Below are 19,938 nucleotides of genomic sequence, written 5' to 3'. Positions count from 1 at the left end.
AGACATAAAAATGAAATCTACTCAGTCATTTCTACAAACTGCCACATTCTGAATTTCTACAGAATCATGGGCAACAGAACAACATCTCGTATGCACAGTCATGTGTACTGCTTTTGGTATGTTTTTTCTCATCTCATCTCATCTCATTATCTCTAGCCGCTTTATCCTTCTACAGGGTCGCAGGCAAGCTGGAGCCTATCCCAGCTGACTACGGGCGAAAGGCGGGGTACACCCTGGACAAGTCGCCAGGTCATCACAGGGCTGACACATAGACACAGACAACCATTCACACTCATATTCACACCTACGCTCAATTTAGAGTCACCAGTTAACCTAACCTGCATGTCTTTGGACTGTGGGGGAAACCGGAGCACCCGGAGGAAACCCACGCGGACACGGGGAGAACATGCAAACTCCACACAGAAAGGCCCTCGCCGGCCCTGGGGCTCGAACCCAGGACCTTCTTGCTGTGAGGCGACAGCGCTAACCACTACACCACCGTGCCGCCCTGGTATGTTTTTTGCGTGGAAAAATTGAAGCGTACCTTTTTACATGTCAACTCTGTGAAAGTGATTATATCTGCGTGATTAACTGTGGTAAGTAGTCAGTATGATGAAACAAAGTGGCAGTCCACTCCCTTCATGACCGCACATGACCCTGGGCAATAATAGGTTGATACCAATGGACATGGCAAGCCAAAAAGCCCAAAATTTGTCATCTATGTGACGTCAACTATGTGACATCTAATTGAAGGTAGATTTAGCGTTGCCAGTGCTGCTGGATCCTGCAGTGCAGGCTACAATTCCATCAACAATGTATACTGATGAAGCCAAATTCTATACAACAAGCCATTTGATTCTGACTTTAAAGGAGGGGGTGCACAAAAAATAAATAGTAGCTGGTCTATCTGTCACAGAGTTGACATCTCACAAAATGATATATATGATTAGTGTTGTAAGGGCGGCATGGTGGTGTAGTGGTTAGCGCTGTCATCTCACAGCAAGAAGGTCCTGGGTTCGAGCCCCGTGGCCGGCGAGGGCCTTTCTGTGTGGAGTTTGCATGTTCTCCCCGTGTCCGCGTGGGTTTCCTCCGGGTGCTCCGGTTTCCCCCACAGTCCAAAGACATGCAGGTTAGGTTAACTGGTGACTCTAAATTGACTGTGATTGTGAGTGTGAATGGTTAATTGTGTCAGCCCTGCGATGACTTGGTGACTTGTCCAGAGTGTACCAGGGTGCCTCGCCCATAGTCAGCTGGAATAGGCTCCAGCTTGCCTGCGACCCTGTAGAACAGGACAAGCGGCTACAGATAATGGATGGATGGATTAGTGTTGTCTCATCTCATCTCATTATCTCTAGCTGCTTTATCCTGTTCTACAGGGTCGCAGGCAAGCTGGAGCCTATCCCAGCTGACTACAGGCGAAAGGCGGGGTACACCCTGGACAAGTCGCCAGGTCATCACAGGGCTGACACATAGACACAGACAACCATTCACACTCACATTCACACCTACGGTCAATTTAGAGTCACCAGTTAACCTAACCTGCATGTCTTTGGACTGTGGGGGAAACCGGAGCACCCGGAGGAAACCCACGCGGACACGGGGAGAACATGCAAACTCCGCACAGAAAGGCCCTCGCCGGCCCCGGGGCTCGAACCCGGACCTTCTTGCTGTGAGGCGACAGCGCGAACCACTACACCACCGTGCCGCCCGGATTAGTGTTGTATACTGATAAATATAAAAGCACTTCATGTGGACCTTTCACTTGGGGTGTGGTCCTATCATTTGGCAGCATTTATATCAAAACCCAACATACTGTACTTCATTTTTACCAAATTGCCCAACCCAAATTTCTCAGTATTCACAGAAATAGTCATATAAGATTGCTAAACCTAGTTCTAGATATTATAACTTATCTCAAGCTTCTTTAAAAGTAGACAGCCTTTCAATTTCATAAAATCGGTGAAATTCAGTTCCGTCTGAAATGTGGTGATTGTGATATATGTTTATTTCTGTAATATCTCACAAAATATCAGGCCATTCTGTGGCTGGGAAGTTATTTAATTTGAGGGGATTAAAGCAAATAATGTGCATGAAATCACTGGCTTCGTGCAGTCAAGCAGACAGAGGAAGTCCGTGTGCGCATGCGCAGGTTTACCTGAGTCATTGTCATCATCGTCTTCTTCTTTTGGGTTTTACGGCAGCTGGCATCCACAGTGTTGCATTACTGCCATCTACAGGTTTACCTTTGAGCGTGCACTGACAGTTCCATCATTCTGTCGCTAAACGAACAGCTGATCACACCGAGGTGCTCGCTGAGCGCCCATATTTATTAGTTTGGTCCTGCGTTTCCTTTCCTTCGTATAGAACATAACGTCTTTTTCTTCTCGCTTTCTTTCCGTTACTGTAGTCAGTCTTTCACGTTTCATTCGCACACTCACGCCCTCCATTTTTCTCTCCTGTTTCTAATTTGTATCCCACAATTGTTTGCCTTGCATGAACGGGAAAGCCCACCACGTGATGCATGGCGTAGTATCTTGAATCGGGTCATGGTGAAGCAGGAAAAAATAGCGGAGAATTTAGGGCCACGTGGAGATAAATTCATTAATTGCTCTATTTTTAAAAAACTAATCAAATTGGAAGTCTGTGATTCGAATTCAGTAGCTTTCGGTCACTAAACAAAAATAATTGGGTGTCGGGAAAATTAGTTTTATGACTTACACTTGAAAAATCTGAAAGGCAGCCTAGCTTTAAATAAGCATCGGCAGAGAATTTTGTTTCTTTCTAGAAATAAATGCTTAGAATTTATAAAATTGTCTGGCATAAGAACAGGACAAGTTCAAGCTAGTGAAATGAAAAGAGTCTAGTCATAATCATCTGATCTTTGGTTTATTGTCATCTTATAATAGGAAATACTAAAGCAATTTGACTTTAGCTATTCAAGGATGTCTTTTTTCAGTGAAGAAAGAAAGAAAGACTTCCTGGAAAAATAATTGCACGAGTCGAAAGTTTGAGGTTTGTTCGCTGTAACACCTCCATCTAGTGGTGAAGTTCAGCATCGCACCCAGAACTCAATGTGTGCTATTTTTTATTTCCAGGAACAATTGAATGAACACACGTGTTAATTATTCGATTTAAAATGATCTTATCGTGATTATAACAGCACAACAGGTTATATGTTTTAAAAATGAACATGAATAATAATCATTTAGTTAAAAAAGTTATCCAGTAGTAAATTATCTAATAAGTATTTAATGATTTCTGTTTGTTTATTTGGATTTAAGTCATAGAGTTTTTTTTTTTTTTAATGACAATACTACTGGACATGTAATGATTTTACTTAGTGGACTGTTCTAATGGAATTGTATACACTGATAATGGTGTTTATTCTGACTATTTTTTTTTAAATTACCTTGTTATGCTGCTCCTACAGGAATCAGGCTTGATTTTACTTTTATTTATTTCTACTAATTTTTTTTTCAATAACAGCCTGCTTTTGAATGACAGGAAGCTTCCCCAGGACTAAACCTGAGCCGACAGGTAAAAAGCGCACCTGGAGGATTTGCCGGTAATTACCGCGGTGTGGCGCCACGCGGCTGCGACAGGGTGGTTTGTCTTTTTCAGGTGTCATGCATGTCATCATCATCATCAACAACTTCTACCTGGCCTTCAAACACGACTGACTCTCACCCAGAAAGAGGAATCTGAGTGATTAAGAAGTAAATCCAGGCGCGTTTTTGCGGTTGAAGCTGAAGGTTTATGGATAAATTAAGGGCGGTGTTGAACGGTCGAGATGGAAACCCTGACAGCACACCGAATGTAATCCAGGTAAAGAACCGATCTGAGGGATTAAACCGCACCTGTATGGAGACGTTTATCATTTTCAGCCATGAACGAACTGACGTTTCCAAAAATGACGCATGACGCACGATAGGAAAGTATTTAAAATTAGGTTAAGATTTTTATGTGCTCACAATTTGTGTTGATCTTGACCAGAACCAGAAAGGTTGTGAGTTCGAATCCCATTGCTGATTTCCTTTATAATTAGATAAGCTTTATTTGATGATTCCATTAGTGTTTGGATCACATCCCGTGCCTATGGAGACTAAACCCCCATCTAAACCCAGCTCTCTGACTTTGTAGACAGTGAATGAAGCCTCCACGCTGTCCTGGACCACCCGGGTGAGAGGATTCGGGGTGTGTATGGGCATCGGGATCCTGTTCTCAGTTCTGGTTTGTAGGCTCTGCACATATCTTTTGCTTTGATTACTTTTGTTGTTGTTTAAGTAAATAGATTGAACCTTGATTTTTCACTCGAGGTTGGGAATGAGGCAGAGGCAGGGAAGTGCTGCCGGTCAGACCAGCTCTCAGGAATGTCAACCAGGAGAAGAATGCACTCAGATATGCATCATTTGATTTCACTGATGAATCGATTCTTTTCGAGTGAATCTTTTCACATGAATCGAATCAGTCTAAATTTAGACTATTTTACAGGTCATCACAGGGCTCAAGCTCAACTTGACTCATTTTTTTTTTCTTTTTTTGGTTTTCTATCAGTACAGATTGTGTGGGTGGGTGTTTTGTTTGTTTGTTTTTAATCATTACATTTACAGGCGGCACGGTGGTGTAGTGGTTTAGCGCTGTCGCCTCACAGCAAGAAGGTCCGGGTTCGAGCCCCGGGGCCAACGAGGGCCTTTCTGTGCGGAGTTTGCATGTTCTCCCCGTGTCCGCGTGGGTTTCCTCCGGGTGCTCCGGTTTCCCCCACAGTCCAAAGACATGCAGGTTAGGTTAACTGGTGACTCTAAATTGACCGTAGGTGTGAATGTGAGTGTGAATGGTTGTCTGTGTCTATGTGTCAGCCCTGTGATGACCTGGCGACTTGTCCAGGGTGTACCCCACCTTTCGCCCGTAGTCAGCTGGGATAGGCTCCAGCTTGCTTGCGACCCTGTAGAACAGGATAAAGTGGCTAGAGATAATGAGATGAGACATTTACAGGCGGCGGCATGGTGGTGTAGTGGTTAGCGCTGTCGCCTCACAGCAAGAAGGTCCGGGTTCGAGCCCCGTGGCCGGTGAGGGTGCTCATTAGAGATAATGAGATGAGATGATGTTTACAGGCATTTCGCAGATCCAGAGCAACATACAACATACCCAGAGCAGCTGGAGGTTAGATGCCTTGTTCACAGGCACTTCTGTTTGTTCCAGTAACCTAATCACTTCCATCCTGATGCCCTATGTCTGGTTGGAGTCTCATCACATCACTCCTGTGGACGATGGCCCTATATGGACAGTTGAAAGTCACACTTGGAAGACACTCTGGACACTTTACAGTAACGCTTTTATGGCTGAGGACTACAGTTGATTTGCTAACTTTAGACTGCCACGTTGCTCAATCGCCTGCAGTGCATCCAAAACTCTGCAGCTAGAGTCCTCACGCTCACCAAGCGCACTGCTCACATCACTCCTGTTTTACAGCAAATGCATTGGTTGCCAGTTATTTCTCGGATCAAATACAAAATCTTGCTTTTAACCTATAAAGCTCTTCATGGTCTCACCCCTTCCTATCTTTGTGAGCTAATTCATTTGTACTGTCCCTCCCGCTCCTTCAGATCTTCTGTCTGTGGACTTCTGACTGTTCCACGTTTTAAACTGACATCTATGGGTGGCAGATCATTCAGTGTTGATGCTTCTAAACTCTGGAACTTGTTACCACAATAGCTTCGTGACTGTTCCACTCTCTCTCTTCCTTCAAAGCTAACTTGAAAACTTTTTTTTTTCTCTTTACCTCACGCTACTCTTCCTAGTGTGGCTTGGTTTTTTTTGGGTAACTCCTGTGTAAAGCGTCCTTGGGTTTGGGAAAGGCGCTATATAAATTGAACTACTTGTTATTTAGAAGTGCAGTTATCATGAATGGTTTTGCACTCAAGCTTCCATCAATGAAGCTGACTTTATGTTAAAACTGTTAATGTTATAGTCACGTTGTCTGTTATTACCCAAATGAGGATGGGTTCCCTTTTGAGTCTGGTTCCTCTCGAGGTTTCTTCATGTCATCTGAGGGTTTTTCCTTGCCACCGTCGCCACAGGCTTCATCATCAGGGATAGATGAGGGATAAAATTAGCTCGTGCTTAGTCATTCAAATTCTGTAAAGCTGCTTTGTGACAATGTCCACTGTTAAAAGCGCTATAGAAATGGCTTGACTTCAGCCATTCCTGCTGGTCCAGGGACTCAAACCAGTGTCCTTTTGGTCTCAAAGCTGTTTCTCTAACCATTAGTCCATGGCTTTCCCCAGTGTTCCAAGCGAGCTGAGGTGATCCCAAACAACTACTGATTGGTCAGAGAGAATCATATCGCTGCGTCGTCATTGTGCGCATGGGACGTCCTGAACAAACCCTCCATTTTTAAATATTTAACTTATTTAACTTCTGATTTTGTGTGTTCATCGCTTACACATGTTTTTCTTTGTGTGCGCGTGACAAAGTTTCGATGACTAACTCTCCTCCTCAGTGAACATCGCTGCAGTGCCCCGGATGTGTAGATTCCTCTTCCACAACATCTGAAGGATTCACCCTTTTCTCACCACCTACTCTACTCCACTCCTGGTCCAAGCGCTGATCCTCTCCTGCTTGGACTACTGCAACTCTCTCCTCATTCTTCCCATGTCACCCCTCTGCTCAACAACCTGCATGTTACCTATTGCAGCTCACATCAAAGTTGTACCAGCATACCTCCAGAGTCTGATCTGACCCACATGCCAGTCAGATCCCTATGCTCTGGTACTACCGGTTGCCTGGCCTCTCCTTCTCTCCACTCCTGCCCAGTCCACTCAAGACTGCTGTCTGTCCTGGCTCACTGTTGGTGGAATGACCTTCTCATTGAGGTCAGAACTGCTGACTCCCTGACCACCTTCAAGTGCAGACTGAAGACTCGCCTCTTCAAGCTGCACCTCTCCCCTTCTTCCCTGCCCACTGTGTCCCTGCGTTTCGGTCTTGACCAACCCAGGCTGTGTACGGTTGAGCCTGGGGTTAGCCATTTGAGTTCTTTTAGTTATACTTCATATGGTTGGCTTGTTTCCTTGGCTGTTTGAGTATTGGGATTTCAACAGAATATTACACTAGGTATTGCTGTCACTTGTTCAGTTGGCAGTAGAACTTTCTTGTCTAGAAGTTCAGCACTTTGTGTACCTGACTCTTTTTTTTTTTGCATTCGTTGTACACCACTCTGGATAAGAGCGTCTGCTAAATGCCATGGAATGTAATGTGTGGGATGACACAACTGTAAGTCACTGTGCACAAAGGCATCTCCATCATAGAAGAAAACCAAACCAGACTCTGGGCAAGTGGGGAGTGAGAGAGAAGCTGTGGCAGCTAAAGCCCAAACACACTCTTTAACCTTCGTGTGTAGTAGTTGTAGCAAGGACTGCCACTCTACAATCAACTAATTCAGCTGACGCTGAGCCTACACTCAGATAAGCAGCACACCTGTTAGTGTTGTAGAGAAGACCTAGATTTTGAGGGGTTGAGATCAAGTCAAGACCAAGACTGGGTCAGGACCAGACCAGTGTGTGTGAAGGGGATGGGGGAGGGGTGACAGCCATTAACATCTCATCTCATTATCTCTAGCCGCTTTATCCTTCTACAGGGTCGCAGGCAAGCTGGAGCCTATCCCAGCTGACTATGGGCGAAAGGCGGGGTACACCCTGGACAAGTCGCCAGGTCATCATAGGGCTGACACATAGACACAGACAACCATTCACACCTACGGTCAATTTAGAGTCACCAGTTAACCTAACCTGCATGTCTTTGGACTGTGGGGGAAACCGGAGCACCCAGAGGAAACCCACGTGGACACGGGGAGAACATGCAAACTCCACACAGAAAGGCCCTCGCCGGCCCCGGGGCTCGAACCCAGGACCTTCTTGCTGTGAGGCGACAGCGCTAACCACTACACCACCGTGCCGCCCCATTAACATTAACGAAAATTTCAAATTGGCAACGAGTCGCATTGTAAGCAGGAAGTTTTCCATCCGATCGCAGTAACCATGTGAACAGTAAATCGGACAATACACAGGCAATTTAGCGAATTCAATGCAGGTGTATTTTCACGTGTAAACAAGGATATAAAGTAGTATAAAAAGATGCAGCAAAGGTGTAAAATACCAGTGCAGTGGACATCCCCACAGTTGTGGTCTTGAAATAAAATCCTGAGACCGAGACAAGACAAAGTAAAAATGCGGTCAAGACCGAGACCTTCTTCAAAAAGTGGGCTAGACACTGTTCTCAAGTCCTACAACACGATTATCCGTGGTCTGTTTGGACGTTGAGAGTCTTCTATAGTGTGTGTGCACGTGAAATATGTCAAGTTAAAGTTGCCACAATTCATCATGTTTCTAAGGCATTTTCTTAAACAAAATCGATGTTCAAAAAAAGCCGCGATCAAACGGTCAGGCCCTGTGTCCGAAATCACTCACTACTCGTTTATATAGTGTGTTCACCATTTTGTAGTGCTGTCCGAATGTATAGTGATAATTATTGCATCCTATATAGATGACTTGCAACCACGTGATTAAAATGTGCTACGTCATGAGCCTCCGCCATGATGGTGGATAAACCAACCACACCAACAGGATGACTCAATGACACCTTAGATGAGCTTTTCATCCATGAGAGGATAAATACCTGATGCTCCCTACCAGTCAGACAGAACTGAAGAAGCCTTTCGGATGAGAGGTGAAACGTCTTCAAGAATCTTCAAGCAAGTCCAGTTGCTCTCTTTTGCCACCCACTGGATAAACAAAGTGACTCGGATGGCAGCTGCTGAAAGCGTGTCTGTAAACAGTGCTGAATTTTCTCAGTATTACCATGATTTGAACGATGATTTGATGCAAAGAGAAAAGATGTGTGGTTTTGACCCCATGTTATTTTTTAAAAATCCGACTTTTCTGAAGATAAGACGCTTTTACCGACCGTTGAGTACGAATACAGGTAATTTCGTCTAAAGCCTTTTTTCATACACGCTATCAATTATTTTATGTTTCAGGTATTTTTGTTCGAAAAAAAGGAGGAATTCTCAATGGAACACATTTTTTTAAAGCAAATGAGTGCCATGGTACGTGCACTTTGACACTAAACAGCGTACTGGGGGGTAACCACATCGGCCCGTGCCACCTGCTGACCCTGGGATGAGTTTAACTCCCTTGTCATTGCAGGCTGCTCGCTTTCATGTCTGTTTCCGGCTGGATCGTATTAAATCTTCAGGTGTGAAGCAGTGCTTTCGTGAGGGCTTCGTTCGTGAATACCGGGCCGAGGAGAGGTTCTACCGACCTGAGCCCATGCTCTTTCTAAGGGGGAGGCTTGGAGGGAGGTGCCTGTAACAAAAAAAAAATTTGGCTTCGCTGTGAGCTCTGTTGGCAGAGTTATTAATTTTTAAAGCTAGCTGGATCATATTAAATCTTTAGGTGCGGAGCAGCACTCTCATGGGCCTTTTTGTTCACAAACACCGGAATATCTCATCTCATTATCTGTAGCTGCTTTATCCTGTTCTACAGGGTCGCAGGCAAGCTGGAGTCTATCCCAGCTGACTACGGGCAAAAGGCGGGGTACACCCTGGACAAGTCGCCAGGTCATCACAGGGCTGACACATAGACACAGACAACCATTCACACTCACATTCACACCTACGCTCAATTTAGAGTCACCAGTTAACCTAACCTGCATGTCTTTGGACTGTGGGGGAAACCGGAGCACCCGGAGGAAACCCACGCGGACACGGGGAGAACATGCAAACTCCACACAGAAAGGCCCTCGCCGGCCACGGGGCTCGAACCCGGACCTTCTTGCTGTGAGGCGACAGTGCTAACCACTACACCACCGTGCCGCCCCGGAATATCTGAAATATAAAATAATTGATCATGCGTATGAAAAAGGCTTTGGACGAAGTGTCCTGATTCCCTCGTCTCTTCTCCGTACTAGGCCTCAGAATTTCCTCGCCCTCTTTCCAATTCACGGACGGGATTCTAAAAAATCGGAATCTGCCACAGTCATGAGTACTGTTGTGAACTCCACCATACACAGCACAAAGATATGGCCTAGCTAAAGGAACGCTTGAAGCCGTGGAAAAACAGAGGGTTGCCCATGCGTGACTGTTTTGTATGGCATGTCGTTTGACCCCACGTTTGTATCGCCACCAACATGGCCGACATCCGGGTTTCCATTTTGCTTTGACATCCCTTGCAAGTCAAGGGTTGTGGACTCCTTGTATCCCACAATACACCATGAAAAGTAGCGTACAACCGATGGTCACTAACCAAGGTATATACACACCATCGTGTACTGTGGTCTCAATGAAAGTGTGGGGGGGGAGGAAGTGTTGGGGTGAATAGACGGAGGAAGAAACTCATTATAAACTGACATTCAAGTCCAATTAAAAATAGTAAGAGATTATAAAATAAGCCAAAATAGAATAAGACAGATAAAATATAGGGGCGGCACGGTGGTGTAGTGGTTAGCGCTGTCGCCTCACAGCAAGAAGGTCCTGGGTTCGAGCCCCGGGGCCGGCGAGGGCCTTTCTGTGCGGAGTTTGCATGTTCTCCCCGTGTCCGCGTGGGTTTCCTCCGGGTGCTCCGGTTTCCTCCACAGTCCAAAGACATGCAGGTTAGGTTAACTGGTGACTCTAAATTGACCGTAGGTGTGAATGTGAGTGTGAATGGTTGTCTGTGTCTGTGTCAGCCCTGTGATGACCTGGCGACTTGTCCAGGGTGTACCCCGCCTTTCGCCCGTAGTCAGCTGGGATAGGCTCCAGCTTGCCTGCGACCCTGTAGAAGGATAAAGCGGCTAGAGATAATGAGAATGGGATGAGATAAAATATAAGAATAAAAGTTACAGTGCAGAGTGAGGAATTAATCAAAGCCTCAAATGTGATTTAATAAAAGGCAGCGGTAAAGAAGAAAGTAAGTATTCAGCCTTGATTTAAAAGAAACTGAAAGCTGCAGCAGACACAAAGTACTGTATTTATTAATGTGGGAAATGCGTTCAGTATAATATGGATTTATTTTGAAAACCCACCAGCCGACTGATCTGGCACATTCTAATCGTGCGACAGTAACGATGTAAATAACGGTGTGGTGGAGTAATGTCCGAAAGTGTTTTTAGGTTTTACCAATGAGCTCATTGTTTAGTCCTCTATATAGTAATTGCCTATATAGTGAATAGTGAACGAGTGAGTGATTTTGGACACAGGGAGGATGTAATGCTAACGGTGTAAAATGCATCAAGTTACAAGCAAAAAAAAAAAAGGAGCAAGCCACACTATAATGATAAAATGCTGTAATAGTTAAAGCACAGGGCTTTCACTTTGTGTCCTGGTTCAGTATGTTTAATTTGGGGAAAGTTTTGCAGCAGGTAACTCGTGTAAAGTGAGCTAGCCTGTACTGATATTTTGCCTAATCCTGAGTTGGTTTAAAAAGGAAAGGAAAAGTTATAGGTTGAAGTTTTTGTAATGAATCAAACATCATGGCATAACGTTACTCAGACTGAAGCAGGATTTCAGAAACGGACTAAATCTTATTAGGAGTTAGGGTCTTTAATTCCCCCCCGGTCTGAGGCTTGCTTTAATATGCTTACTGATGATGGAGATCAAAATCAGACTGTGTGTACACTCTTCAGTTTTTGTCTTACAGGCACATTTTTAAGGGGGGAATCTACCTTGTTTACATTCGCTACTCCTGTGTGCTTTATTTCACATTCTCACCTTTTCAATCACTGCTGATGACGTGGGAATGAGATCCAGGGGCGTGCCACTGTGGAATCACCTGACATGGCGGTCACTGATGGAAAGACTCAAGTTTCTTTATAGTGCTTTTAACAATAGGCATTGTTGCAAACCAGCTGTACAGAATTTGAATAACTTTAAACATGAGCTAATTTTATCCCTGATGATCAAGCCTGTGGTGATGATGGCAAGGAAAAACTCCCTCAGATGACATAAAGAAACCTTGAGAGGAACCAGACTCAAAAGGGAACCCATCCTCATTTGGGTGATAACAGACAACGTGATTTGATAAAGTTTAACAGTTTTAATATGAAGTCAGTTTCGTTGATGTTATAAACTCTTCACTGATGGAAACTTGAGTCAAAACTGTTCATGACAACTGCAGTCTTCAGCCATAAAAGCATGACTGTAAGAGTCCAGAGCGTCCTCCAGGTGTGACTTTCAACTGTCCATGTGGGGCCCGTCCTCCACAGGAGCGATGCGATGAGACTCTGGCCAGATGTAGGGCATCAGGATGGATCAGGGGGCTGGAAAGAAATCTGCCTCACTTCTTCTTAATACATTCTTTAATACCTTTTTTTTTTATTTTTTTCCTGTGACCATTGTTAGTTGTGCTGTGGAACTCTGTTTCATAAAAATGTTTAAGAAAAAGTTTGTTTAAAGCAAATAATTCCTCCTGAAATAAGCCTGATGGCCCATTTATGAGTCTCTCCTGGTTAGGTGACTATAACCCTGACCCGATATACCATCAGCAAGATTTTAGAAAACTAGAACCAACTTGGTGTTCATTTCAAAGCAAAATGTAAATGATCAGGGTATCTTACACTGAAAGGATAACAAATAACACCATCCTGGGAAGAATAAACACCAAACCAGTGATTTAAGTATGATAATCATGAGGAAGCTGCACTACTATGGACATGTCTCCAGAGACTATAATTCCCTAGAGAGACATGTCCTAGGAGGAGGAGCTGAAGGCAGACACTCCAGAGGCAGACAAAGGCTAACATGGATGGAGAACGTCTGGAAGTGGACTGGCCTCACTATACAAGAGGCAAAAAGACAGCTGACAGGTCCAAATTGGACGAAAGCGGTCTCGGAAGCTCTAGAAGAGTATGGAATATGATGATGAAATGATCAGGGTACAGATCAGATCTGTCAGTGATTGAGAGAACATGTAGACCAGAAATGGTTCAGAGATGTGTGTATTGGATATGGAAGCCATAGCCTCAAGCAGCTTTGGGACCAAAAGGTTGCCGGTTCGATTCTCTGGACCAGCAGGAATGGCTGAAGTGCCCTTGAGCATAGCATCTGCTCCCCAGGCTGCTCTGAGTATGTTGTATGTCGCTCTGGATAAGAGCATCTGCTAAATGCCTGTAACATGATGGATATCAAGCTTGCACCACACTGAAGGCCAGCAACTCAATCAGAAATACAGGGTTAGTCAAAATTATGTTAACGCTAATGGATTTTTTTTTTCTTTCTCCTGAATATGTGGTGCGAGGTGAGCACTGCTGGCGTAACGGGCCTTACATTTTTGACACCCCAACAGAGATGTTAGACATCTACTTACAGATGGTGCAGCAGTATGCCATTGATGAACTTCCACTACAGAACCTATTGGTGGGGTATTTCCAACAGAATGGCGCACCGCCACGTTTTGGCTTATTTCGGCCACACATTTCCAGGTCGATGGCTAGGTCACGGTGGACCATTGCCGTGGCCTCCACACTCCCCTGATTTGATGCCCTGTGATTTCTGGTTATGGGGTATGGTGAAGGAGTGCATGTATAGCAGGAAAGTTTGTGATATCAATGACTTCAAGGACAGAATAAGGACTGTGGTATCATCTATTCCCTGTGAAATGTGTGTCTGGGCTTTAAGTGATACTGTTTCTCGCTGGTTTTTGTGTGTTGAACACAATGGAGAACAGGTTGAGACCGTCCTGAAAATCATCTTGCACGTACAGTGGCATGCAAAAGTTTGGGCACCCTTACTGAAAATGTCTGTTACTGTGAATAGTTAAGCGAGCAGAAGATGAACTGATCACCAAAAGGCATAACGGTAAAGACAAGACATTTCAGCATTTTCTGCAAGATTTGTGTATTTTTGATTTTTACAATTGGAGAGTGAAAAAAGAAAAGGAACACCATGTGAAAGTTTGGGTACCCCAATACATTTGAGTTCTCAGGTAACTTTTTTTTTACCAAGGTTCCAGACCTTAATTCACTTATTGAGCTGTGGCTTGTTCAAATTCTTCGTTAGGAAAGGTCAGATGATGCAAATTTCAAAGCTGTATAAATTCTCTGACTCCTCAAACTTGTCCCTAAAATCAACAGCCATGGGCTCCTCTAAGCAACTCCCTCGCACTCTGAATAATAAAATAATTGATGCTCACAAAGCAGGAGAAGGCTACAAGAACATAGCAAAGTGTTTTCAGGTAGCTGTTTCCTCAGATTGTAATGTTATTAAGAAATGGCAGTTAACAGAAACAGTGGAGATCAAGGTGAGGTCTGGAAGATGAAGAAAACTCTCTGAAAGAACTGCTTGTTGGATTGCTAGAAAGGCAAATAAAAACCCCTGTTTGACTGCAAAAGACCTTCAGAAAGATTTCGCAGACCCTGGAGTGGTGGTGCACTGTTCTACTATGCAGCGACACCTGAACAAATAGGACCTTCATGGGAGAGTCATCAGAAGAAAACCTTTCCTGCGTCCTAGCCACAAAATTCAGCGTCTGAAGTTTGCAAATGAGCATCTAAATAAGCCTAATGCATTTTGAAAACAAGTCCTGTGGACTGATGAAATCAAATAGAACTTTTTGGCCACAATGTGCAAAGGAATGTTTGGAGAAAAAAGGGGGCCAAATTCCAGGAAAAGAACACCTCTCCGACTCTGAAGCATGGGTGTGGATCGATCACGCTTTGGGGTTGTGTTGCAGCCAGTGGCACAGGGCACATTTCACTGGTCGAGGGAAGCATGGATTCGAATAAATACCAGCAAACTCTGGAAGCAAACATCACACCATCTGTACAAAAGTTGAAGTTAAAAAGAGGATGGGTCCTACAATAAGATGATGATCCAAAACACACCTCAAAATCTCCAATGGAATACCTCAAGAGGCCCAAGCTGAAGGTTTTGCCCTGGCCCTCACAGTCCCCTGACCTAAACATCATTGAAAATCTGTGGATAGATCTCAAAAGAGCAGTGCATGCAAGACAGCCCAAGAAACTTGTAGAACTGGAGGCCTTTTGCAAGGACGAATGTGTGAAAATCCCCCAGGTAAGAACTGAAAGATTATTAGCTGGCTACAAAGTGTTTACAAGCTGTGATACTTGCCAAAGGGGGTGTTACTAAGTACTGACCATGCAGGGTGCCCAAACTTTTGCTTCGGGCCTTTTTTTTCCTTTTGTCATTTTGAAAATGTAAAAGATAAATTGATTTTGCTTAAAATATAAAGGGAATGAGTCATCTTTATGCCTTTTTGGAGATCATTTCATCTTCAACTTGCTTAACTGTTCACAGTAACAGCAATTTTGACTGGGGTGCCCAAACTTTTGCATACCACTGTATGATGTATGTTTTGTGAATAAATGGGTTGTACCATTTAAGTGTTAAGATAATTTTGACTCGCCCTGTACTTTAATAATCCCACGGGGAAACTGAGTGCAGCTGCTTATGCTCAAGTAGAGAAAAGAAATTTATAAAATGGAAACCATGTCAGTAGAATATCATACAATGGAAAATATCTGTTACAGACAGTAATATGTAAAGAAAAGTTATTGCATATAAGAAGTAGTAAAATAATGGCTGTGGGATATGGAGGATATTCCACAGTCATGTGAAGATATGAGGTTTATCGTCAAGTGATTATATTTTTCAACTTCATATCTTTGCACCGCCATGTAATGTTCTTTATATTATATGGACACACACACACAAAAAAACAAGTTAATCAAAAGAATTTTAATTTTGAACCAGTTCACCATTTTGACGTCAGCGGGAAAGCACTGGGAGTGACATCGGAGTGAAATATTGGGAATTATACATGCAGGACAAGTTTCCATGGAATAAAAACGTGTTCTATTCCCTTCTAGCGGGTTTCATTCATCTGGTTTGATAGCATGCAATATTGTTAGCATATCGCTTATCCTATATGTATTACATCACTCTACCCAATGGAGAATGAGTTGCAATATCGTAAACCATATTCATGGTTGTCAAGACATGACGTCACACGTCGGAGATGTAAAACTTCCGCGCTAGCGAGTGAGCGACTGAGACAATTTGTAAACAAACATGGCCGCCATGTTTTCTTTTTTAAATACAGCAGATTTTGAGAGACTTTTGAAAGAGAGAGATGTGTTGAACACTCAAGGAATGTATATGAAATTTTTTATTATTGGCTGGTCTTTTTTTCATGGTATATCAGATGTATTCCATTCAGCTACTCGTTTCTGACTCCTTCAGTATCATGCTAGCTGAAATGGAATACATCTGATGTACCACTCAATGCCAGCCAGTATTATTTAAATACAGTATGTCACTCAGATCCTGAAAAATGTGAGTTTTCCAACACGAGAAGATAAACTTCACATCTTCAAGCCAAGGTGTGATTTTTTTTTTTTTTTTTTCTTTTCATGATATCGACACATTCACAAAGAAAGTACACACATTTTATTAAAACAACTCGCTCATCGAAGTCCTCACGAGTCACATATAGAGATTTGTCATGGTTTTGGTTCTCCATGTCCTGGATGGAGCGTGTATGAAAAATCAGTGGTGTATTTCCCAGTAAAACACTCGTCTGTATAATATATATATTTTACCAGCTGGGAGGTCTGTATCATGAAATATCGTGAACTCGGCCTTGAAAATACTGACCGAGGCCTCTGGGCCGAGGTCAGTATTTTCAAGGCCGAGTTCACGATATTTCATGATACAGAAGTATTTTCAAGACCGAGGTCACAGTATTTCACGATACGGTATATTCTAACAGAAAATGAGAGCGCCCGAAAGGGAAACCATATTTAGAACAAACCTGCTACAAGCTCGTTTTCGGCTTTTTCCTGAAATGTGTTTTTATTTCGTCTTCCTCAGGGTAGTAAAACTCACTTTCACTGTGAACACTGTCGTTATCGCTATCCATGCTGTAAAATTTAATGCTATTTTATTGAGAAATGCGAAAATAAATGTTGACAAAGAATTGCTATTATGTTTGCTGTGAAAAAGCAAGTCACCAAAGGTTCGTAACCGGGGTCCGGATTGTAGGATTCCAGACCGCTCGCGAGCCAATCAGAGCGCACGATTTGAAACCAGACCGCGAAAAAAAAACATTTTATTTACCAGCTGGGAGGTCCGTATTGTGAAATACTGTGACCGAGGTCTTGAAGGTACTGAGTGAGGCCCTTTGGGCTGAGGTCAGTATTCAAGGCCGAGGTCACGGTATTTCACAATACCAAATCCTAACAGAAAATGAGAGCGCCCGAAAGGGAAAACTGAGCCGAGGCGAGCCGTCATTTTGAATCCTCATTCACAGCTGTAATGCAAATGGCTTCCTCCTCGGTATACAAGTGCACTTCCATGGCAGGAAAAAAAAACTACATTTTGCCGCCTATGTAGTCCCCTATTTATACAAAATTTGAGTCATTCAGGATTCACCCATGTTTTTGCTCGGCGTTAGCAACAGTTACAGGTTTTTAGCTTTCTCCTGAAATGTTTTCTTCTTCCTCAGGGCAGTAAAACTCGCTTTTGCTGTGAACACTGTCATTATCGCTATCCATGCTGTAAAATTAATGCTATTCTCCTGAGAAATGCGAAAATAAATGTTGACAAATTGCTACTATGTTTGTTGTTGTGAATGAGCGAGTCGCCAGAGGTCCATAACCGGGGTCTGTAACTGGGGTCCGTATGTAGGATACGGACCCACTCACCAGCCAATCAGAGCGCAGGATTTGATGGAAACCACACCACGAAAAAAATAAAATGGAATTATTGCACAGGTGCAGTATTGAATAGTCCATTATCTACTGAGTATCTGAAATACTGAGTATCTGACGCAGTAGCTGGGTTTCCGTTGCAGTTTTGCACAAAATAGATGTGATGTTTATGGTAAAAATTTTGACAAAACACAATTATGATTGGCTCATGCTTCCATTGAATAAATAAAACAGACTTAATGTTAAAACTAGAATGAATTTCCTGGTTTCACAGTTATACTTTTGTGACTCTATAGGACGCAGTTATAGAAATGAGTTATTAATAATCACGTTGTCTGTTATCACCCAGATGAGGATGGGTTCCCTTTTGAGTCCGGATCCTCTCGGGGTTTCTTCCTCGTGTCATCTGAGCACGGGCGATTGCTCTAAGACAACGAGGGAGGTTCAGCCTCCTCTAAAAATAACGAACATCGTGTAGGATGAATTGCGCTAAGCTTATGTTATAGCCGACCTTATAACATTGCTATTTCAGATCCAGAATCATAGAAATATATGTGCTCAACCCAACTACAGTGCGAAATCATTCCGTTATAACTTTCCCCAGTTCGCCTAATGTGTGCGTGAGTTTTTTTCCCCCTCGTGACAGCGCGATGCAGCCCAGCCTCAGTGGACTTCAATGGCATTTGGGAGCTCTGCGCTTTCAATATCAAAATGCAAGACGGTTATTGGACAAATACTGCGAAAACGCCCGCCCACCGGACTCCCAGCCTCACAGTGGGAGGGACATGGCAAAGCTTTCCACGAGGAGACTGGTGATTGGTGAAAGCGGCCGGATATTTTCTTTGACAGCTCGTTTCAAATATAGACAGGCAGCGGTGAATCTCAGTTCAGTCCCATGCGGATTCGCAAGTGCTGTGGTGTATTGTAAGAGGATCGGCTTACATTTCGATTTCATTCATTACATACGGTTTCTACCAGCTTTTTTAGTTTGTATATATTTTCATTGTAAATAAAGTGTAAATATAGTGTTGTCAAGTTTGCTATCTTAGTTCCAGAAATTTCGTTTGTTTGAGTGACTGAACTTGAGGGGGCTAGTCAGCTAGCAAGAAAGCTGCGCATGGATGCCAAGCATTGCTGATTTAATTTTGGCGAAGCCATTTGCCAGTCTTCCTTTTGAGGAAAAAATTAAAATTAAAGAGCAGGGTAGACCAACGCCTCAAATTGACTTGGTGAAAAAGGTAGGGAATAATACTCGTTCCTTTCAGCTCTCCTGGTACGAGAAAGTGAATTGGCTAACAGCAAGTGACCCACATCAACAACAGTAAATAGGCTACTTTAGTAATATGTCATGGATGGACCAAAAATATAGAATCTATTTAAAATGTTTATGCTGAGTATATTATATTGGAATATATGTTTTTCTGGATATTAATTAAACACAGCTACAATTTGGAAAACATTTTTAAACAAAAACACAGCCGAGAACATTTCACACTACAGACCTGGATTAAAAGTGAAGGGTTATCAAAATTGTCAATAAAACATTTCTCAGTCAAAATAAGTAAAATATAGGGAAAGTGTCATTGAATGAAATGTGTGGCACCCAGCTCTATGTTTGGCTCCCCAAGGTCAGTGCTTGTGCCTATTCCAGAACACTCTGCTGTTACTGCTGAGGTTCCTGACAAAGAGCTGCTTTCAATAATGATCAATTTTTAAACAACATGCCACAATTTTAAAATATAAAATGTTAAAATATACCCCCCCCCCAACACCACCATCATGTATATTGGACAGTAGGCTAATGGGCCAAAAGAACCTGTTATTTCACAGTTTGTGACCCTGCCAACAATCAGCCAGATCAGATGCAAGAGTATGGGCAAAATTGATGTTTTTTCTTTTAAAATCTGGAAATATCGTAACCGACCAGCCTCCCCTGTTTGAAAGACTACCAGCCGCCACTGCATCTGAGCGAGGTTTTTCCTCGCCACCGTCACCACAGGCTTGATCACTGTTACGATAGAAACGATGATATATTAAAACAAACATATTTAATACGGTGTACTCGTACCGGTAAACCTGTGATTTGCAGCTGCGCTACTGTCAGAGCAGCTGTTCTGGAAAATTAATCAACACCCACTTTCTGACCGATCAGAATCCAGGATTTGATAGTGTAGTGGTGTATTTAAATAATTTAATTTGAACTGTTAATGAAACGCATTTAATTGAGCTATAACCCGAGTT

General features: G+C 43.2%; 1 protein-coding gene across 4 annotated transcripts in view; it reads left to right on the top strand.

Moving 5' to 3' along the window:
• Nucleotides 1-3,589: 3,589 nt before the first annotated feature.
• The window catches only part of sft2d2a (SFT2 domain containing 2a), a 32,273-nt gene continuing 15,924 nt past the window's right edge, over nucleotides 3,590-19,938 (top strand). For 2 of the 4 annotated variants that reach the window (XM_060920143.1, XM_060920144.1), the window contains exons 1-2: nucleotides 3,590-3,825; nucleotides 4,141-4,230. In XM_060920143.1, the coding sequence (XP_060776126.1) occupies nucleotides 3,757-3,825; nucleotides 4,141-4,230 (159 nt within the window). In that variant the 5' untranslated portion in view covers nucleotides 3,590-3,756. The remainder of the gene's footprint in view (nucleotides 3,826-4,140; nucleotides 4,231-19,938) is intronic. The other 2 variants (XM_060920145.1, XM_060920146.1) reach the window with 2 other exon arrangements.

This window comes from Neoarius graeffei, chromosome 4, assembly GCF_027579695.1.
Source record: "Neoarius graeffei isolate fNeoGra1 chromosome 4, fNeoGra1.pri, whole genome shotgun sequence".
In the NCBI taxonomy this organism is placed as follows: Eukaryota; Metazoa; Chordata; class Actinopteri; order Siluriformes; family Ariidae; genus Neoarius; species Neoarius graeffei.
The sequence above is the reverse complement of the archived record's forward strand: the minus strand, read 5'-3'. Positions and strand labels throughout refer to the sequence as shown.